Source organism: Pieris rapae, chromosome 1 (genome assembly GCF_905147795.1).
Source record: "Pieris rapae chromosome 1, ilPieRapa1.1, whole genome shotgun sequence".
Classification (NCBI taxonomy): Eukaryota; Metazoa; Arthropoda; class Insecta; order Lepidoptera; family Pieridae; genus Pieris; species Pieris rapae.
This window is the reverse complement of record NC_059509.1, coordinates 9,920,911-9,942,535: the sequence shown is the minus strand read 5'-3', so window position 1 is coordinate 9,942,535 and position 21,625 is coordinate 9,920,911. Positions and strand designations below refer to the sequence as shown.

The window sequence follows — 21,625 nt, the reverse complement described above, 5'->3', positions numbered from 1 at the left end:
TTTGAACATCTTTGGAATCGGTAAATGTCATTGATTATTTTTGTAATCAAATATCAAAACACATTAAAAGTTCGTTGTAGTATGGTTTTGGATTTATATATATTTATATATTGTACAAATAAATTGTTAGTTGATTCACTACATCGTAGTTCTTCGGTAGTGCTTAGACTTACCGCAATGATCTAATACATATTAAACGGCTTACGTCATGTCGAAGTTAATTGCGTTTTTATTTATTCAATGCATAATATCAGTTATTGCATTGTCTGAGTTTAGTAAAGAGAAGAAAGAAAAAATTATTCATGATTTCATTGAGTACCTGAACAATCTTCCAAATCATCCATATGTCTATGATGAAGGTGTATTAGAGAAAGCAGTGAAAATTGTAAGTTTTTATTATTTTTAAGAAAATATTTAATTTACTGTCATTTTTATTTCTGTACAACATTGCACTACTATTACTTATCAGTATCACAGTTTTACTTGTTAGAAATCAACTTACAAAACAGTTAAACATTAAGTTGTTTTAGTTATTTATTTAAGTAGGTATCAAAAAGTTATAAGTAACAGGCCACATTAAACACATTTTTATAACATTTATATAACATACATATTACATATTTTTAAATAGAAATTATTATTAAGTATTTTATTAACTGTTAAACCTAACAAAAACATTTCTTTTTTATTTTGAACTTAATATTTCTATAGGATCCTGATGATGATATTATTCACATAGAAGCTGTGCTCAGAGGTGGCGATGAAGACATTCAGTCTGATAAAAAAAGTGTCATGTGTACAGCAGACATTAGAGATTTTCCAGAAGGGAGCATTTCAATTGAGAATCAGCCAGTATGCCAGGAAGTAGAAGATGTTATTACTCAAAATACATACAATCCAGATTTAGATGAAATAACCAAGCAGCCACCAATTATACTGGATAATGAAGAAAAAACTGAAGGGGTTTGTATAAATAATGATATAAAGATGTGATAGGAGGTTTTTAATAATAATAAAATCAAATATTAAATATTAATTTATAGATACTACAAATTTATGGATACTACAAAATGTGTAGTTGAAATTAATGTACATATTTATATTTATAAAACATGTTATAAAAAATATTTTTTTACCAGGATATTAGTTACAAAACTAGCTGCAGCTACTCTTATAAATAACAATCATCATTAATGTTATTCAGCCACTTGTGGGCCTTAGCTTCCTCAAGTACACTTAGCCATCGCAATCTACCAATTGTAAACCCCCTATTATTTCAATGTCCTTGACAACTCCATCCCACCAATGCAGCCTCAATCTACGGGGATTTTTCTTGCCACTGGACTGTGAGTTCAGTAGGAACCTTGGGGTTCTGTCGTTTGCCATTAGGTGCACATGTCCCAGCCACTTTAGCCTTACATTTTTCGTCTAGGATGTTATAAAGTTATTCATTAGCGAATCTTTAGTAGCGAATACGCCAAACACCGTCGTTGAAAACAGGACCAAAGATTCTTCTTCGATGAACTGTTTTGTGATAAGGAGAGAAATCTAGTCTTTCTCGCTTAATGGCCAGGTTTCACAAGCACTGGTCGCAGGAGAGTTTTATACAGCTTGGGTATTACTTCTGAAAAGTCGCGATCGGGAATATCTGCAAAGGCCAAAGTAGCAGCGATTTGCCATTATAATGCGTCTACTGATATCTTGGCTGGGATTATTATCACTGGTCACCGTCGAGCCCAAGTAAACAAACTCGTCTCGTTGTTCAAAGCTTACGTCTTTAATAAATAAGTACCTGGATGTCCGAGCCTCGCTCGGTATTTTTTTTTTATAAATTGTGTCTTTTGAAAATCATATTTAAATACGAATTACATCCTAATAAAATGATGAAATATGAATAATATTTTTCGATCTTACAAAAAAAAATGTTTATGTTTAAGTTGATTAAACACGAATAAAATAACATTTTTTAGAAATGATTCCTAGCTAGATCGATTTATCGCCCCCGAAACCCCCTGTATACTAAATTTCATGAAAATCGTTGGAGCCGAGTCCGAGATTCCAATTATATAATTATATATTAACTGTAACAACTTGAATCACAGTACATGATTTGAAATTTTCTCCTCTCACGGATAAATATCCTGGCGATATTTCAGACGGAAATTCATGAAAATTATTCATTTCTTCTGTTCATGCGACAGTTTCACGCTGCCTCTCCGATATATGTAAACCCCGTTGTATAAGCCGATCCGATTGAAAATCCAAAACCATAGTCTCATTTCTTCAACATAGCGCTTTCGGTTTACGGCTAGCGGTTGCGTCAAACAATTGAGTTAATGTTTTGGCCAAATTAAAAATTGGAACGCCTTAACACCTCCCATCACCGCCCTTGCTGGTTAAAGTTTGGCGGGCTGTGGGCTTTTTGGTGGTATGAATGTTAGAGATAGAGCAATGTGCAGCTTCGCCGAATAGATGATGTTTCAAAATTTCACTGCGAAGGGTCCACAAACTTTGGACTAAAACCAACCTCACCCATTTTGTCATCCATTTTTGACCAAAAACCAAAAATTTGAAACAGCTAGATGGAACCGTTTCTGTGGGCTGATAGAAATTATTTCGAACCTTCAGACCCTGGTCTGGCTAGATTTATTCTCTACTAGATTGTAAAGTATACGAAAACGTAAATTCACGTAACGTCAATTCAGCTATACAAATAGTATAATTAGTTTTGTATTCATATTGTATGAATTTTAATAATGTGATTTCCAATTCCTATATGAGTATTCCTCGGTAGTAAAATAAAATAACTCTCTCTAATCTGTATTGTTTAAGTATTACTCAATTTTTTATTGGACTTGCGTATAACCAAAAACAATATTATTTAAATAATCTTAAATAGCTTTACAAAATTGGTAGAAATTTTTATTGCTGTATTGTTCATATAAATCACCTCATTGTTTGTAATTATCAATTCGGAATGGTACATATTTTGCATACCATGCAAATAACAACAATTGTATGCATAATTAGTGCCATGACATTTCTTGATATATGTTTGCATTCTTTACAAACATGATTCAGTTTTTACAGTTTTAACATAGGTGTCTTTTTACATAACATATTAGGTACCGACATATTGATATTTTAGTTTCTGTACACAAGATTATATTATTATGAACGTATTATAAATACTTGAGAATTTTTGAAGATGTTAAAAATATTATTAATAATATTGCAATTCTGGCAATTGCCACATATTTTCCCATTTCACATATTTAAATTCAATAATTTTAATAAAAGTAAGTAAAAAAAAGAGTCCTTTAAAATAAACTTGGATTTTTGTAGAATTGGTGAATAGATAACTGAAAAAAACTGACTAACAGGGATTCTTTCTAGTCCTAATGTAATTTATAGTATATGTATATATATATACATATATCAACAGTAGCTAGTACATTTATATACCTACTACTTTAGTATTTACTATAGTAAATTATATTTTATGGTTATTAAGAAACAACCTTCAAATCATGCAATATTTTACATTTATATAATTATTTTCCGTAACTATGATTCAGCTGTAGGAAGATACTAAAGCAACACGTGACTGACACGTATTAACAGCAACAACTATATTATACGATTTGTATATTATTAATAATTATTTTATTAACTAGAAAATACATACTTCAAATTTACTATCTTCATATGTATTATCAGTTTTGATTAATTCTTATTAGGGAATACATACATTTTTTTTTAAATAATTTCGTAAGTGGATAGTGTAGATATAGCTGCATTGTTGCATGTAAGCCGCGTAATTATATTGCTACTGATATTATATGAAATAAAATGACTTAGCTTAACGAAGATTTAATTCCTATTATAATTTTTATTATTTAGGTTATATCTGGTGAAGAATTTATAGCTGTTCCAAGACGACACGATGTACCATGCACTGGCTGCGCCGACCACGTCAATCCTGAAGCCGCTGGAGTACAAGAACTTGCTGAACTTGCAATAAAACATCTGGATAAACATGATCCTGGCTCAAAACATATATTAGAAACTATTGTTGATATAGAGAGACAAGTTCAGGTGATAAAACCCTTATCTACCAGGCATTTTTGATTACGGTGGCCACTTTGTTGATTTATTCAATTAACTATTTACAGAAGAGTTAGAATGTAAAACTAGCTTAAAATTATTTCTCGATCTTAACTATTTTATCACGATATAGTATGAATAATTAGGGTACTTATTGTTCACAGGTAGTAAGTGGTATTAAATATACCCTGATTTTGAAGATTAATTTTGATAAATGTCCAGTGCCAGAAGGAGAACCGTGTTATGAAAACAGAGCTTGTAAAATAACTATACTTGAAAAAACCTGGATTAAATATACTGATGGAACAAAATATAGAGCAATTACTGCTAATAATTGTACAGAACATTGGTTATTTGGTGATGACGGCGAAGTTGTTACAGATACCAACGGTACAACAAAGTTAAAATTAAAATTAAAAATTAAAGTCATTAATGGCAATCATAAAGCAACTACAGATAAATTCAATGATGTTCCTTTTTTGCAAGAGGAAGTTATAAATGCTCAACATGATCTGAAATTGGAAACACAGTTACCTCGAGACAAAATTCTTAGTGAGAATGAAGTTAAAAACATAGAGGAACAAATTATTCCTCACCATAGAGTTGAAACTCTTAAAAACGTTATTCACACACATACAAACTATTATGAAACTGATGACTCAAAACCAGCTATTTCTTCTAGCCTTACAAAAGAAAAAAATAACGAAAATCCATACAATACTGCAAATCCGTCACCGAGTGTAGATAAAACATCGTATTTGTCTGAGGAAAAAAAACAAGCAATCGATGATTTATTTAAAATTTTGAATTCGGCTGGTTTTAATTCTCCAGATGATACTCCTCGCATTAAAAGAAGTTACGATAGTGATTTAAAGATGTTGGCTGTTATTGAAAAATTGTATAAGTTGAAAAAGAATATAAAAAATGCTGACTTAATATACTCTTTAGCTCAAAATATGGTTGATTATTTGAACGAAATGGATATTGAAACAAAGAATAGAAAATTAAAAGAAGTTGTTACAGCCGAGGAAGAAATCGTAAATTATCAACATTTCTACTATATACAAGCTCGGGTTGTTATACCGTGTAACGAAATAGAGTGCGAAAATCTTGATGGTATAAGTAAAATATGTAATGGAATTATTGAATTAACTCAGACAGAATCTACCCAAATTCTAACGACTTTTTGTTATGATGATCAAAAATTGACTTCTAATGTTGGTAAAATATTTCAAGTACCTTTAGACGATATTTTATTAACACACATGATAAACAAAGCAATTAAACAGGTAGAAAGTGATCCTACAAATCAGAATGCGATTTTAGTAAAACGGGTCTTAGATGCAACTACTAGGAAAGAGGCTGGTATTATTACAAAAATTTTAGTTGAAATCGTATTCACTAACTGCAATAAATCAGTGTCTTTTAAAAGAAGACATAATTGCACCATTATCGAAGACAAGGGTTCAAAAATTTGTGAAATTAATATTATTGAACGACATTGGATAAAAGAGACAAAAATTTTACATTCATGTGAAAATAGAGGGATTGAAGAAACGTTTACTAATATAAACAATCAAGAATATAAGAACCTTCAAGATTCAACAGTTACCGGTATGCTAAACCAAGCCTTAAAATTCTTAGAAATAAATTCGAACCGTAACAACAAACAAAGAATTGTTGATATTAATAACATTACAACAAAATTATTTGCCGGACTTCTGACAAAAATAAACTTTACGGTTGGCTATACGGAATGTAAAGAAAATTTAAAAAATTACATAGACATTGAATCGTGCAAATTATTACATAATGAACCTATTCGAAGATGCCAACTGGTGGTTTGGGATAGACCCTGGTTAGAAGATGGAAGACAATTTAATGTTACTTGTGATAACGACGATAACCTAGCAAACCTAGCAAGAAAAAAAAGATCTTCACACTTTGTTGGTGGCCCGTCAGAAAAAAACCCAGACGATCCAAAGTATGTGCTATTAGCTGAGGAATCATTAGCACAATTTTTAATTAATACTGGAAATAATAAAACACATAATGTTTTACGGGTTGATCACGTGACGGTGCAAGTGGTTTCTGGAACTGTTACAACTATACAATTTAGCGTATTTCCTACGGAAAGCCCTAAAACAGTAATTCATTGTAGTTCACGAATTTGGGAAAAGTTTTGGATGAATTTTAAAGAAATAACTAATATCACTTGTTATAACAAGGAGTCACCAAAAGAAAAAAGATATGTCCCAGGAGGAGAATCCGATAAAGATCCAAATGATCCTCGTTTTCTGACATTAGCAAGAGAATCATTAAATAAATACGTCCAAAGTTCAGGTTCTAGTAAACACCACAAGCTGTTAAATATTAAGAAAGTTACAACACAAGTGGTTGCCGGAAGCATTACTAGAATTGATTTTGAAGCAGCTCCTACGAACTGCGAATTACAAGCTGTGGCCGAAGAGAGCTCTTCCGATTGCAAAGTTGACGGTGATGTCATTAGTTGTCACGCTGAAATTTTGGAGCAACCTTGGCTCAATAATAGAGATGTTAAAATAGATTGCAATATAAAAGAAGCATCTAGGAAAAAAAGAGAGACCTTGTTGGGAGGACAATCCGAAAAAGATCCTAATGATCCTCGTTTTTTGACGTTAGCAAGAGAATCATTAAATAAATACGTCCAAAGTTCAGGTTCAACTAAACACCACACTCTGTTGAATATTAAGAAAGTTACAACACAAGTGGTTGCCGGAAGTATTACTAGAATTGATTTTGAAGCTGCTCCTACGAACTGCGAATTACAAGCTGTGGCCGAAGAGAGCTCTTCAGATTGCAAAGTTGACGGTGATGTCATTAGTTGTCACGCTGAAATTTTGGAGCAACCTTGGCTCAATAATAGAGATGTTAAAATAGATTGCAATATAAAAGAAGCATCTAGGAAAAAAAGAGAGACCTTATTGGGAGGACAATCCGAAAAAGATCCTAATGATCCTCGTTTTCTGACGTTAGCAAGAGAATCATTAAATAAATACGTCCAAAGTTCAGGTTCAACTAAACACCACACTCTGTTGAATATTAAGAAAGTTACAACACAAGTGGTTGCCGGAAGTATTACTAGAATTGATTTTGAAGCTGCTCCTACGAACTGCGAATTACAAGCTGTGGCCGAAGAGAGCTCTTCAGATTGCAAAGTTGACGGTGATGTCATTAGTTGTCACGCTGAAATTTTGGAGCAACCTTGGCTCAATAATAGAGATGTTAAAATAGATTGCAATATAAAAGAAGCATCTAGGAAAAAAAGAGAGACCTTATTGGGAGGACAATCCGAAAAAGATCCTAATGATCCTCGTTTTCTGACGTTAGCAAGAGAATCATTAAATAAATACGTCCAAAGTTCAGGTTCAACTAAACACCACACTCTGTTGAATATTAAGAAAGTTACAACACAAGTGGTTGCCGGAAGTATTACTAGAATTGATTTTGAAGCTGCTCCTACGAACTGCGAATTACAAGCTGTGGCCGAAGAGAGCTCTTCAGATTGCAAAGTTGACGGTGATGTCATTAGTTGTCACGCTGAAATTTTGGAGCAACCTTGGCTCAATAATAGAGATGTTAAAATAGATTGCAATATAAAAGAAGCATCTAGGAAAAAAAGAGAGACCTTGTTGGGAGGACAATCCGAAAAAGATCCTAATGATCCTCGTTTTTTGACGTTAGCAAGAGAATCATTAAATAAATACGTCCAAAGTTCAGGTTCAACTAAACACCACACTCTGTTGAATATTAAGAAAGTTACAACACAAGTGGTTGCCGGAAGCATTACTAGAATTGATTTTGAAGCAGCTCCTACGAACTGCGAATTACAAGCTGTGGCCGAAGAGAGCTCTTCCGATTGCAAAGTTGACGGTGATGTCATTAGTTGTCACGCTGAAATTTTGGAGCAACCTTGGCTCAATAATAGAGATGTTAAAATAGATTGCAATATAAAAGAAGCATCTAGGAAAAAAAGAGAGACCTTGTTGGGAGGACAATCCGAAAAAGATCCTAATGATCCTCGTTTTCTGACGTTAGCAAGAGAATCATTAAATAAATACGTCCAAAGTTCAGGTTCAACTAAACACCACACTTTGTTGAATATTAAGAAAGTTACAACACAAGTGGTTGCCGGAAGTATTACTAGAATTGATTTTGAAGCTGCTCCTACGAACTGCGAATTACAAGCTGTGGCCGAAGAGAGCTCTTCAGATTGCAAAGTTGACGGTGATGTCATTAGTTGTCACGCTGAAATTTTGGAGCAACCTTGGCTCAATAATAGAGATGTTAAAATAGATTGCAATATAAAAGAATCGTCAAGGAAAAAAAGGGATACTTTAGTGGGAGGAGAATCCGAGGAAGATCCAAACTTCTTTCAGTCTTCTCAAGATTTTTTAAGTTTAAATAAACTTGAACAGACTAGAACGAAAAGATATGCAGGTGAAGATTACGTCGATGATGATACTAAATTCTACTTCGCTTCTCGTGCTGTTCAATATCTTAATGACAATTCTAATACTAACAATTTACAAAAGCTTATAACAATCCACGCATTTCAAAGTAAAACAGTTATGTATGAGAATATAATTAGAATGTACATTGAAACTGCACACACATACTGTTTACGGCATCAAGATGAAGCTGATCTAGCTGATTGTGAAGAGTTATCGGGTATGTTTCATAAAATTTGTTTTGTTAAGATACTTTCGTCGCCAGATGATGAGTTAATTGTACACAGCATTAATGTTATATGTAATGATGAGAAAAGTTTTCCCACGGTAACGGGTATATCAATAAAGGATCTTATTGTAGCTTCTATTACGGAATTAGAAGCTTCACCTAAAATTAAAAATAAGATTGTACCCCACGGAGAACCTCATTTCGTACCGCGTTTGGATTCTCAAGTTCCAATCAAGTTGAGTTTCCTTATAGCATTCACTAATTGTAGCAAAGATGTAGAATTCGACATATTTAGCCTTCAAATGATAAATGACTTGCAGACGCCTTGTACTGTCGATTCGATGAGACCATCTAAATCATGTACATCTTACATTTGGACAACAGCAAAGACGAACAAAATTAAAAGACTAAAAGTTAAATGTTCACTTCCACATATGATGCGAAAGAGAAGATCTATATCTCTGCACGTTTCGAACGCAACATCAGATGAGGTTACTATACATAATTTAGTCGAAGAATCTATAGAAAAACTGGAAATGATGTCACAGCATAAATACAAACAGAGACTCTTACAAATAAATGATTATTCAACTAAAATAACTAGTGGTCGTGTTACAACCATTAACTTTGAAGTCGGCTATACGTCTTGTCTAAAATATGAAGCGATTGACAATATTACAAATTGCCAGTTTTTAGAACATTTACCAAGAAGACGTTGTATGTCGACTGTTTGGCAGCGTTTGTGGTTAGATAATGGTAACAATATTGAAGTAAATTGTCAAGATGATGAAACACCTTTAGAAGCCCATGTAGAATTCGAAAATCCCGAACAAGCTATGCAGATGGCGAAAGAGGCACTGAAACACATCGAGGCAAAATATCCGCACCCCCGCCGACAGAAAGTTGTAAGAATATTTTCGTTAGAAAAGCAAACTATAGCTGGCATACATTATCGCATGAAAATTGAAATAGGAAATACAGATTGCCTAGCATTAAGCTTGAATGATACATGCAATTTAGTTAGTAATATGGGCGATAACAGATTTTGTAGAGTCAACGTTTGGATACGCCCCTGGACGGATCATCCGCCCAACTATCGTGTGTCCTGTGACTATGAGGAAGGTGTTAACACCGAGATTTACGTGCACTTGCAAGCCGAACAATTATTTTTCGACTTTATAACTACTTACAGACCTGATTATATTAACGACCATACTGAAATGGCGAAACGATTTGACATATTTAAGAACAACGTTAAAAGAATTCATGAACTGAACGTGAATGAGAGGGGAACAGCTCGTTACGCAGTTACGAGATTCACCGATTTGTCTTATGAAGAGTTTAGCAACAAGTACTTAGGATTAAAGCCAGGTTTAAGAGATCAAAATCAAATACCTTTGAGGATGGCGGAAATTCCGGATGTGAAAATACCAGATAAATTTGATTGGAGAACGTATGGTGCTGTAACAGAAGTGAAGAATCAAGGTTCATGTGGCAGTTGCTGGGCCTTCAGTGTTACTGGTAATTGTTTCTATTTTTATTTACATTACCATTACAGTTGGCTTCGTCGGTCCTGTGATAATTATACCATATACAACAATAACACCGACAGGTATACATTCAATTGAAATATATACGTATACTAGCGGATCCGACAGACGTTGTCCTGTCTACACGTCTTTATTTTAACAATTTCAATTTTTAATAAGCCATTTTGATGAAAATTATTATTCAAATGTTATGACAATATCTAACGATCCAGCACATGGTCACACACGATATAACACAATGATAACTAAACTTTTTTTAAATTTCGGGACAGACTAAAATTAAAATTCGAATATTATTTAAAATTTAACACGGCGATGGTAGCGCCGTCTGTCGGATCCAATGTAAAACATTCCAAAATCAACAACAACTTATAAATTGAAAATTAATTAAAAAAACATTGCCCAGCAGACAAAATTGCGAATCTAAACCATTCCCAGATCCCCTTGAACACACACAAAAAATTTCGTCTAAATCGGTCCAGTCGTTTAGGAGGAGTTCAGTCACATACACACGCACACAAGAAATATATATATTAAGATATACGTTAGTATATATTTTGTGTTTGTAGGGATTTGTTTCATAACTATAAAACAAGACTGTTTCCCAGAAAACCTTCCTGTTAGAATGTACGTGGACGTTATAATAAAATTACTATTTAATGAAAACAATTTATTCTGAGACTAAACAAGTGCAATATTTTGTATAAAATTTTGTAGTAATAATAAAAGGGCCTCTCGTAATAAAATAAGGAAGTAAAAATCGGTTCCAACAGTCCAAATTAATTTTTATTTTTTTATAATGGCGGTTTAAATGCACAAATGCAGGCCCCGACCGTATGCAGTCGCTATCGCGGGGACTGTGGAGATGGTTAACTTTTATCCCTCTGCTAATCAGAGGGGAGAAACCTGGCCCACTTAAAATTCCTCCTGAACCCTCCATATCGCCTGCAGTGCCAGCCACATCCATTCTGAATGAATGTCGTCTGGCACCAACAGTCCAACACTTTTTTTTTTTAACCTGGGGAAACCCGATTACGGGCGCCCGCGCCTGGGCAAGTTGTTAAGTGGCGCGGGGAGTGTGGGGGTCAAGGCCGTAAAATACGATGACCCCATACCCACTAAAACCACCAGGGCCCACTGTTCGCTATGAGACGAGGGCAGGTAACAGCTAGGCCTTTTCACCGCGCCCCGTCTAGCGACTGCCGCTTTCGCGACTCTCTCTGTTTACTTAACATATTAAAATTTAAATAATTACACACCACACTAGTAATTAGTCCCTTTGTTTTTTTTTATTATTATTTTTTTTTTTCCTCCTCCCTTTTTCTCCTTTTGTATTTTTTTTCCATTTATATATAATTTTTTTATTTTTTTTTACATTCTCGCGAACCGCATAACCACGCCACAGAATCTTGTTAGAACGGTCCACTTGTCCAAGTCGTCCACCGCCTTCTTTATAACTTCAGGCAAGCCCAGGTCCGTCCCAAAGGCCGAACAGTCCAACACTAACCTAACCTAACCCAACCAAAAATTCATAGTATATAATGACGTCTTAGACCATTTTATGTCTATGTAGGCAACGTCGAGGGACAGTGGAAGATTAAAACGGGTGAACTTGTATCTCTCTCCGAACAAGAGTTGGTGGATTGTGACAAACTTGACGAGGGCTGCAACGGCGGTCTTCCCGATAATGCTTATAGGTAAAATTATTTATTTAATATTTATGAATAAAATAAAATACAATCAAAACCATTTACGACATCGTTTAGAACATACCGGTTATATTGACCAAAATCAAAGGTCCCGGCTGAAGTCTATTAGGTACTTAATAACAACGTCATCGGCTATTATGATTATCGGTTTTTACGACTAAATATGAGGTAGGTAGCCCCTTCGATGTCGTTATTTGTGGGCGAGTATTTAGACCATAGGTTTGTCAACACCAATTCTAGAAACGTAATAATTTATTATTATCTTATTATATGACATTATGAAAATTTATATGACATTTGCATGCCTATTTATATATGGCTGATTGTGTGTATTTTTAGAATTATCTAATTGTACCACTATCTTAGCAAATATACGAAACGAAATTATTTCTTTTCAAATAACAATAACTTTCTTTTAACTGCATGCAAAACCATTAAAAGTATAAATATTTTAAAAATAACGGCCGCTACCTTTGTTTTGAGTTTATTAACTAAAATTTAAGTTTATTATATAAAATAAATCCAATAATCCATTATAGTCTATTGGAAATTTTCACTGTTTTACAAACAATATTACTTCAAATCCTTTTAATAGTGGTAATACCACGCAGTACTTTATTAGCATTAGTTTGCATTTTGTACTCTATCAAGTGACAAATGCATGAGTTTATATAAACATTTTATATAATATGCATAAGAAACATTACATTTTTGCCTTTACAATTTATTTACGCAATTATATATATTATTATATATATGTATAGTCCAATTAACTGAAGGAAAAAAAATATAACTTTTTTTAAAACTTTACATTTAATCTTCTATTAATAATACCAATCTTAATTATTTAAGAAACTAATCAAAATGTTACGGTGTGTTTGAATTTTTATGCTTCTTATGTGTTTGAAGGTTTATGGTTTCTTAATCATTATTTTATTAGCATGCAAGGAATATTTTTAATATTCCTTATCTGATACATAAAATACAAATATAACCCTGTTGCCTTGCAATTAAATATAATAATGACATTTTAATTTATAAACTTTTATGACCTTAAATTGCTTGTAGAAGCTTTTGTTTGTGCAAAAAAACTGTTGAGAATATTCATAAAAATATCGTATTATCTCTATTTATAACCTTAAGATTGTGCTTATCGCAAAATAAGTTCACGAAAACTTTCATATTATATATTGTTTTCATATTTGGGTCACGGCAACTGCGATCTTACAAACAAATTGATTTATTCGCCTTTAGGGTTACACAAAATGACATCGAAGTAATATAAAGAGACGTATTATGAATTAAGTTTTGCCGATATATTTGGAATCTTTCATTAAAAATCACAATCTAATAATCAATACTAAACTAGATTTAAAAAAAATATTATAATTGACTAAAATCAGCGTTATTTCTTCGATTAATTTTTTTAATCGTAAAACAGTTACTCGGATAGAACTATTCCTCGTGCTCATATTACTTGTATATTTTCTTTTTCAGGGCAATTGAACAATTGGGTGGCTTAGAACCTGAAACCGATTATCCATACGAAGGAGTCGACGATAAATGTGTATACAACAAGACGTTGTCAAGGGTTCACATAAGTGGAGCACTTAATATCTCGTCGAATGAGACTGATATGGCCAAATGGCTCACTCAAAATGGCCCTATATCGATTGGTAAGGAAAAGTTTTATTAAATTATTGAATGATATATCCGCAGCGCAGCGCAGTTTATTTTAAAAATATTCTTTTTGAAGATTGGATCTCCTCAAATTAATATGAATATTGTAAAATTAAATTTGTCGATTATGAAATGATAATTAAAAAGTATATTTAATAGGAGTATACGTAATAGAAAGAGAGATTAGCGGTAAGTATTATATCCGCTGTTAGATGCGTTTTTGATGTGTCATACTTAGCGCTAAGTCTCTAAATCTAAACCCTTAGTTAAGAGCAATTAGGATTCGATTTCATAATTTTTATTCAAATTTAGCACATTTCAACGAAACATTTTTACGGAACACATACGGTAGGGAACTTTGTTGGTAATCAAAAGAAAAATGTTACTTATGATTACATTATATCATGGACCCGATAACAAATTAAGGAATCGGAAAGCTACTCTGAATTTTTATGTACAGTTGTGAAAATACTTGTAGTAAATATTTCTACACCTCGAGATTACTAAGAATATCTAACCCTACTAATCGACTATCGTCAAATTACCCTAAGAGCACATGTTCAATTAGAGTAATTTGAACCCAATTCTCTCACAACGGTGAACGGGCTAACTACAGGAAAGCGTCCCTTAGGTAATGGATAAAGAGGTTGGACGCGTCTTAGTATCTTTTAGCTTATATGCGGACTGATTTAATCACGTATTTTGATCTAAATTTAACCTCTTATATATAATACTTAAATAACTATTTTAATTATTATTATATATAATGTGTGTCTTAGTACGTGGAAGAAGATTTCATTATTATGAGGAGGGGGTAAAATAAAACTTCTCGCTCAATTAAGTTTTTTTTTTTAATTATCTACATATATGGGTTTGTCGTTAATAAAGTATAGCTGCTTAAATTGTTTACACTGTATTGAAAAGAAAATTTTGTGTTTTAGACCGTGAAAGAAAATTTTGTTATTATGAAAAGGAGGTAAAAATAAAACTTCTCACTTAATTATTAATAAAAGTGTTTGATTATCTACTTATGTGGTTTTGGCATTAATAAAGTACTGCTACTTTAATTATTGTTTACTATTATGAACTGTTTTATCATATTTATGTTTTATCGTATTTCCTGCTTACGAATACCAAACCACAGAGGCGTATAATAAAATATAATATTGTTTTCCAAATTTAAATTAGCTAAAATAAAAAATCTAAATCGTATATATGCTTTTACAGGTTAATTTACATTGAAAGTGCTTCATCCAATACAACCTGTTAAAGGAGATCCTATTTACTAGGCACTGAGTCAAGTTTAAAAAAAAAAAATCAGAGCCAATTACACGCTATAATGAGCTTTGCTTGCTTTATTAAACCAGTTGACTAACAAATCTAAATTTCGCCACAATCAATCAATTTTTTTTTATAAATGAATAATAGATCACGCGGAAAAAATCTGATAAATAATTTATATAATGTAGGTATCAATGCGAACGCGATGCAGTTCTACGTGGGTGGCGTTTCTCATCCGTGGCGTATGTTGTGCAGCCCTACTAACTTAGATCACGGAGTCCTCATCGTGGGATATGGTGTCAAAGGTAACAAATGTATCATATTATTTATTACCAAAAAAAAAATACATCTTGTGGATTCAAATGTTGTTGACAACAAAAAAAAACTATGTTTTTTTGTTACTCATATGACATTATTCTTTATTTCTGATTTATAGAAATATATATAACATGTACGTATATGTAAATAAGTTGTAATGCTAATGTAATGTTAGCTGCAATTTTACCCGCACTATTTATAAATTCCAGACTACCCTCTCTTCCACAAGCATCTGCCTTATTGGATAGTGAAGAACTCTTGGGGTGCGTTGTGGGGCGAACAGGGCTATTATCGAGTTTACAGAGGAGACGGAACCTGTGGTGTTAATTTAATGGCTAGTAGTGCTATAGTTTAAAAAAATGACTAACATATGTAAAATAAGTTAACCTTATAGTTAAAAAGATAAAAAAGAAAAAAAAGTTTTTTTGCTATTTTTTTTGTTTTATAAAGAGATTCTAACAAAAATACTCTCGATGTTAACGAAATTTTTTACTTTTTTTATGTTAAGTGATAATATTTAGTCTGTCATAATAACTTTTTATTAATCTTACGACCTAAATGTGCCTTAAGTTTTTTAAGTACTAGAATTATATAATACGCTCTACTTACAAACCCAATTAATAAGTGATAACTTGGTGACTTATGACCTTGTATTTAAGTCGATATAATGTATAGAAAAAAAATTGTACCTACAAGATCATACATCTCATCTTATAATAAAACTAGTGTTGTGTAGTGAAAGTTATGTTTTTTTACTAATCTTTAATAATATAATGTGCTACTTAAAATAATTACTATAAGAAAAACTTAGATCTGACTTTTGGAGACTTTAATATACGTGTTACGAAATATATCTTTTGTTTCATTTTCCTTTAATTCATTTCCTTTAAAAAATTGACAAAGGTACCGTCACTAAAAAACTAGCTTACATTTGTGTGTGACTCGCCATTACATATACAATTATAAAATTGAAGACTTCGTAAAAATTGTGTTAATAAATAATAAAATTTTTCGAAACCAAGCATTTACACCCTAGGTGTTTCAAGAAATACCATTATTCTCAGGTACATAACCTAATAAATAGATAGACGAACATGATTTTGTGCATTAATTGTTGCTATTCGATATGAGGTATTAATAAAAGGTATGGTATATTGATTATTTATCTATTTAATGTAATTTTGATAAAGCTTTCTCTCAATTATTCGAAGTTAGTTTAAAGAACCTTGCCCTTGACTCACGATAAGGACTAGCTAACGGTCAAGTAGGGTGCTTACGTGCTTCAGTGGGTAATCTATATCGGCATTGTCATATTATTAAGTATAATATCAGAACTTGCATTCCTTTAGAGTATCGCTCAAGAAATAATTGTTGACTTTGTAGCGAGTTATTTATTTTATTTCACATGAGTAATGATGACATCAGAATCAGACCTTGTAAAATTATCTGGATTCCTTATAAATGAAAAGCAATGCCTAATTACATTTTTTGTATATGTAAGTTGTGTTCAATAAAGTGTTATTAAGTTAAACAACAATCATTTATATTTATCTTTTATAATTGACCTGTTCATTTATTATCACTTCTGAATAAACAAACAAAACATTTACTCCACCAGGACAGATAAAATAAATTATAGGAATCATAAATAATATATCTTAATATATATATTTCTTGTGTGCGTGTGTATGTGACTGAACTCCTCCTAAACGACTGGACCGATTTTGACGAAATTTTTTGTGTGTGTTCAAGGGGATCTGGGAATGGTTTAGATTCACAATTTTGTCCGCTGGACAATTTATTAGTAGTTGTTGATTTTGGAATGTTTTACATTGGATCCGACAGACGGCGCTACCATCGCAGTGTCAAATTTTAAATAATATTCGAATTTTAGTCTGTCCCGACAGTTAGCGCTGCGATCAAATTAAAAAAAAGTTTTGTTATCATTGTGTTATTGTAGACCATGGGCTGGATCGTTAGATATTGTCATAACATTTGAATTATAATTTTCATCAAAATGGTCCAGAATGTTTTAGCTTATTAAAAAAAGTTTGAAATTTTCAAATTAAAGACGTGTAGACAGGACAACGTCTGTCAGGTCCGCTAGTTTATATATAAATTCGAGAACAATGTTGTGCATAGGGAATGCGATCTTGAGGGATTAAGAATTACAATCTCGCGAGATCTCGGGTAGATTTCGTTAACAATACTTCAAATCGAACAACTTAAACGCGTTGAAAATGGGTAAGATATTTTTAAGAGGTTAATTATGAGACGACATTATTATAAAGAAAAATATTTATTATTATTTATTTCCTATTTATTTATAAAAAAACACAAAATATGCGTATTATGCGTTTTAATAGAACTTTTAATATATTCAATATCTTTTTTCTATGGTTAGTGACGTTTTTTCTATTCTTATCTTGTTGCGCCCAAAAAGTATAACTTCTAACGCGTAAGAACACGCATGTTTTTTAATGAGTGCATCTTATGTAACTCACAGAAATACCTGAATTACTTCTAGCTGCTTTCAGAGTCTCTTCTATTAAAGAATCGCCTCTCAAAAAAACGTTTAATATTTTACACGTTATTTTAAATTCATCTTAGTCTTCTGTTCTGGTGTTAATCTTATTACTAGCAGTGGTAGTACCCTTTAAAAGGTTATCTGACTATTCTGTACGGAATTTTGTCACGAAGTCGTTTTACACCCAATCCCAATAACCTATTTCAATCCATTTTTGACCATCTGAGATAGACATCTTAATCCCAACATTGAGAATAGTGTGCTAATATTCAATCGAGGAATTGTAATAGCCATCTGTTAGCTATCCATGGTAGGTCGGATTGGTGTATTTGGATAACCCTTTGTATGAAAATGACAGTTTAACTGTGCCAATCTCAGTGCCAATCTATCTTACAGCAGTTTTTATAATAATTAAAAATCTATTTAGTATGTTTTAAACATAGACATGTACAATTTAATATTTTTTAATTACTTTATTTGGCTTATATTGATTACCAAATATGAGTGTAAAGAGCAATGAGATTGCATTCTATCCGTCCCCAAAAATGGATTGTCTTCTATCTTAGATTGTTTTGAATCTGAGATTGTGGATTAATTATTCGGTTCGGGCGTTAATCGTCGCCGTCTTTATTATAACAGGGATTTTCAAATATTATTTATTTCCGGTTGCATATGAGTATATATATAATACTTTAGTTCGTAGAAGAGATTTACTTTTCTTATACTAGTCCCACTTAAATCAGTTTAATATCATTTACGTCATTTGATTTTACGCGGGATTTTGCTCGAACTTTTACACATTTATTTCTACAAAATACCGATCCCGTGCCATTTATTCGTGAACAACTAGAAAATTGTTTGTTTTTTAATACTAAACAAAATGATCGTAAATTAGATATTCAACTTTTGGTAACAAGATGAACATTTAAAAACAATACAGAATGAAATAAATTGTTAAGATAAACTCGAAAGTATTACATTACAGAATTCGTTTCGAGTGTTTTCGGCTTAACATCCGTTATGTGCGCTCTACACTCGCCCGCGAATCGCGGCCCTGAATCAATCAATACAAAAGTTTTGTTTAAAATAACAATAACTTTATGTTAAGTTTACAATGAAACGTAGTTAACTGTATCGAAGACCATATTATTTCGAATACAAAGTTTTGTTTTATTTATTTAGTTTATACGTAATCTTAAATATAAAAGAAGATAGTGTGGTGGAAAACAAACTATTACAGAATTAACTTATATACTAAGGCCAGTGATATTATATACATTTTATTATTTTAAACAATTAGAAACATAATTAAATATTTGTGTTACCATTGCGTTAAGTAAATAACAGGAATACGATATATATACTAATATTATAAAGAGAATACATTTGTGTTTTTCTATGTACTCGTATGTTTGTTGGACTAGCATAAAATATATTACAGTTTCAAAAAATGTAGGAGTCCCTAAAGGTAATTGCAATAATACCTAGGTAACAATGAAAATGTTTGGAAAATGAAAAACGGCTGCATGTAGAAAGTTGCCTATACTTTTATTGTTTTTCGAAGTAATCTCCATTCCTTTCTACACATCTTCGCATTCGATGGAACCACTCAGAAAAGCAGTGGGACCAGTCTTCCTTCCTTCAGGGATCTCTGCTATGGCATTTTCTTACGCATTCACCGCATCTTAGGGGCTCGTAAAGCGAATATTTTGAATTATTTGTCTTTAGTTCTTGGGAATCAATGAATATCGCAGGGCGCCAGATCACGACTATATGTCGGATCACTCATTATCTCGACACCTGCCATAGTCAAATAGTAATTGTTGAGTAAGCCCACAACGAAAGTCATAACAAATCATCGACCGAAATTTTTCTCGCTTAAGGTTAATTTTCAGGTGTAACAAGCGTTTAAGATTTGCAGCCATATTACAAAAACAAATGACAAATAAATGCAATATGCTACATTAGGGTAACCAAAGAGTCCTTAAATTAAAATTTAAAAAAAAAAAATATTTAGCAATGTTCCTCACTGGCCTGTTCTAAACAATTCCTGTGTTACCCACGTATAACCCAAGGTGTAAAACAATTATCCTTAAAAAATCTATCATCACGTGCGTTGTAAAAGTAATTGTTGATAGTTTAAAAAAATGTTGCACAGTATTATAGAACGTATCAAAATATTGTTTTAACCATTGGCAATAGCATTTATTTTGCTGCAACAAAAAAATTACGTCAAACGGGAATAGGGAAGTTCTAAGAATATGAACTTCTACAAATCTCTAATGCTATAGAATAATGTTTTCCATTTTTATTTCTATTTTTAACAATTTATAATAATCTAGCTAAACATGAATTGATTAAAAGAATTCACTCACTTAAAATCAAGAATTGTTCAATACCTATGGGGTATTTTTAAAATTACATATATCGGACATTCTACATAAATTATGTTACGAATTTAAACAAAATTTGTTAATAAAACTTTTATAATAACAATTCTCCGACTTAACTAAGTGTAAACTTTACACTACCACGAGATCCGTATCTACGCGAGTGAAACCGTGGGGAAGTGCTTGTAATGAAATAAGGAGAACGGTTGTACGTGGGAGTTAACTCAATAAAGATGGTTCGCGTAACTCAATAGTATGCCTACTGAGACGATAGATGTTTGTACTGAAACTATTGTATAGTTTCAAATAGGCTCTCCAGACACGAACAGTGTAACTCGATGTACCTATATGTTAGTTATAGTTCGGTTTTTTTATGTGTCTTAAACTGAAAATACAGTTGATGTCAGTAGATATCGTTACATGTATATTGTTAGGACATTCTTTGGAACTGGAATATAAAAACTATGCATCACCCAAGTTATCGTTTATATTGAGATCCTGATAGAATTTTATTCTGCAAATAAAAATTAGTTTTTTGTTCAAATTCGGAAGAATTTTAATTGAAGGTAAAAACAGAATAAAGTAGTGGTTATATCTATCAGCTGAGAGAAAATTCTTCAGATTTATGAAGCCTTAACGTAGGTATTGTCAACTCGAGGTCGTGAAACTGGGCCGTCGAATGTTCTCACGGAATGGGGTTACGGATGCATACATAAATTGTATGGAAAATCATGTTAGTCATGACATGAGTTCACATCCGATTTTCATTAATTATACTGTATTTAAATCCTAGAACCCTGTTCAAAATCACACAAATATTCTGTTTTGCCGCCTGTTGTCTTAAATATTGCAAAATTAAAATATATTTGCGTCCAAATAATGGACAAGTAAATTTTAAAATTAAAACTATTCTACGTTCACATCATTATATAAAAATAAATTGATTAGGATTTTATATTTTATAACTGCTAAGCGTGTAGAACCATATGTAAGTCGTAGATTAAATTTAAGCTAATAATTTTACAACCTCGAACATTTGATCAAGATTGAAGCATGACTTTTTGGAGAAAAATAATGGTTTAAATAATACACGCATAACTTATAAAGATACATATATACATACAAGTATATTATAAAGGTTTTATCGTTACCCACCTTGTAAAAACTGCTCATATTAAGGATTATCCCCTGTAATTAGAACCAAAATATTATTATTATTGTAAAAATTTAACTAGAGAACTCATTTGTCTGTCTCTACGACAGCGTTAATAAAGTTTGACGAAAAGGGACCAAAGGATATATTTAATTATTTCATAAGAAGAATTCGAAGCCTAACATGCATAA

At 32.1% G+C, this 21,625-nt stretch overlaps 1 protein-coding gene across 1 annotated transcript; it reads left to right on the top strand.

The window, feature by feature from the left end:
* The first annotated feature begins 72 nt into the window (after positions 1–72).
* Positions 73–16,215, top strand: LOC110991982. The gene is made up of 8 exons (XM_022257596.2): positions 73–385; positions 712–963; positions 3,904–4,098; positions 4,272–10,347; positions 11,950–12,073; positions 13,583–13,761; positions 15,235–15,351; positions 15,574–16,215. The coding sequence occupies exons 1-8, from the start codon at positions 209–211 to the stop codon at positions 15,717–15,719; spliced, it is 7,266 nt and encodes a 2,421-aa protein (XP_022113288.2). The 5' UTR covers positions 73–208; the 3' UTR covers positions 15,720–16,215.
* Positions 16,216–21,625: the final 5,410 nt, after the last annotated feature.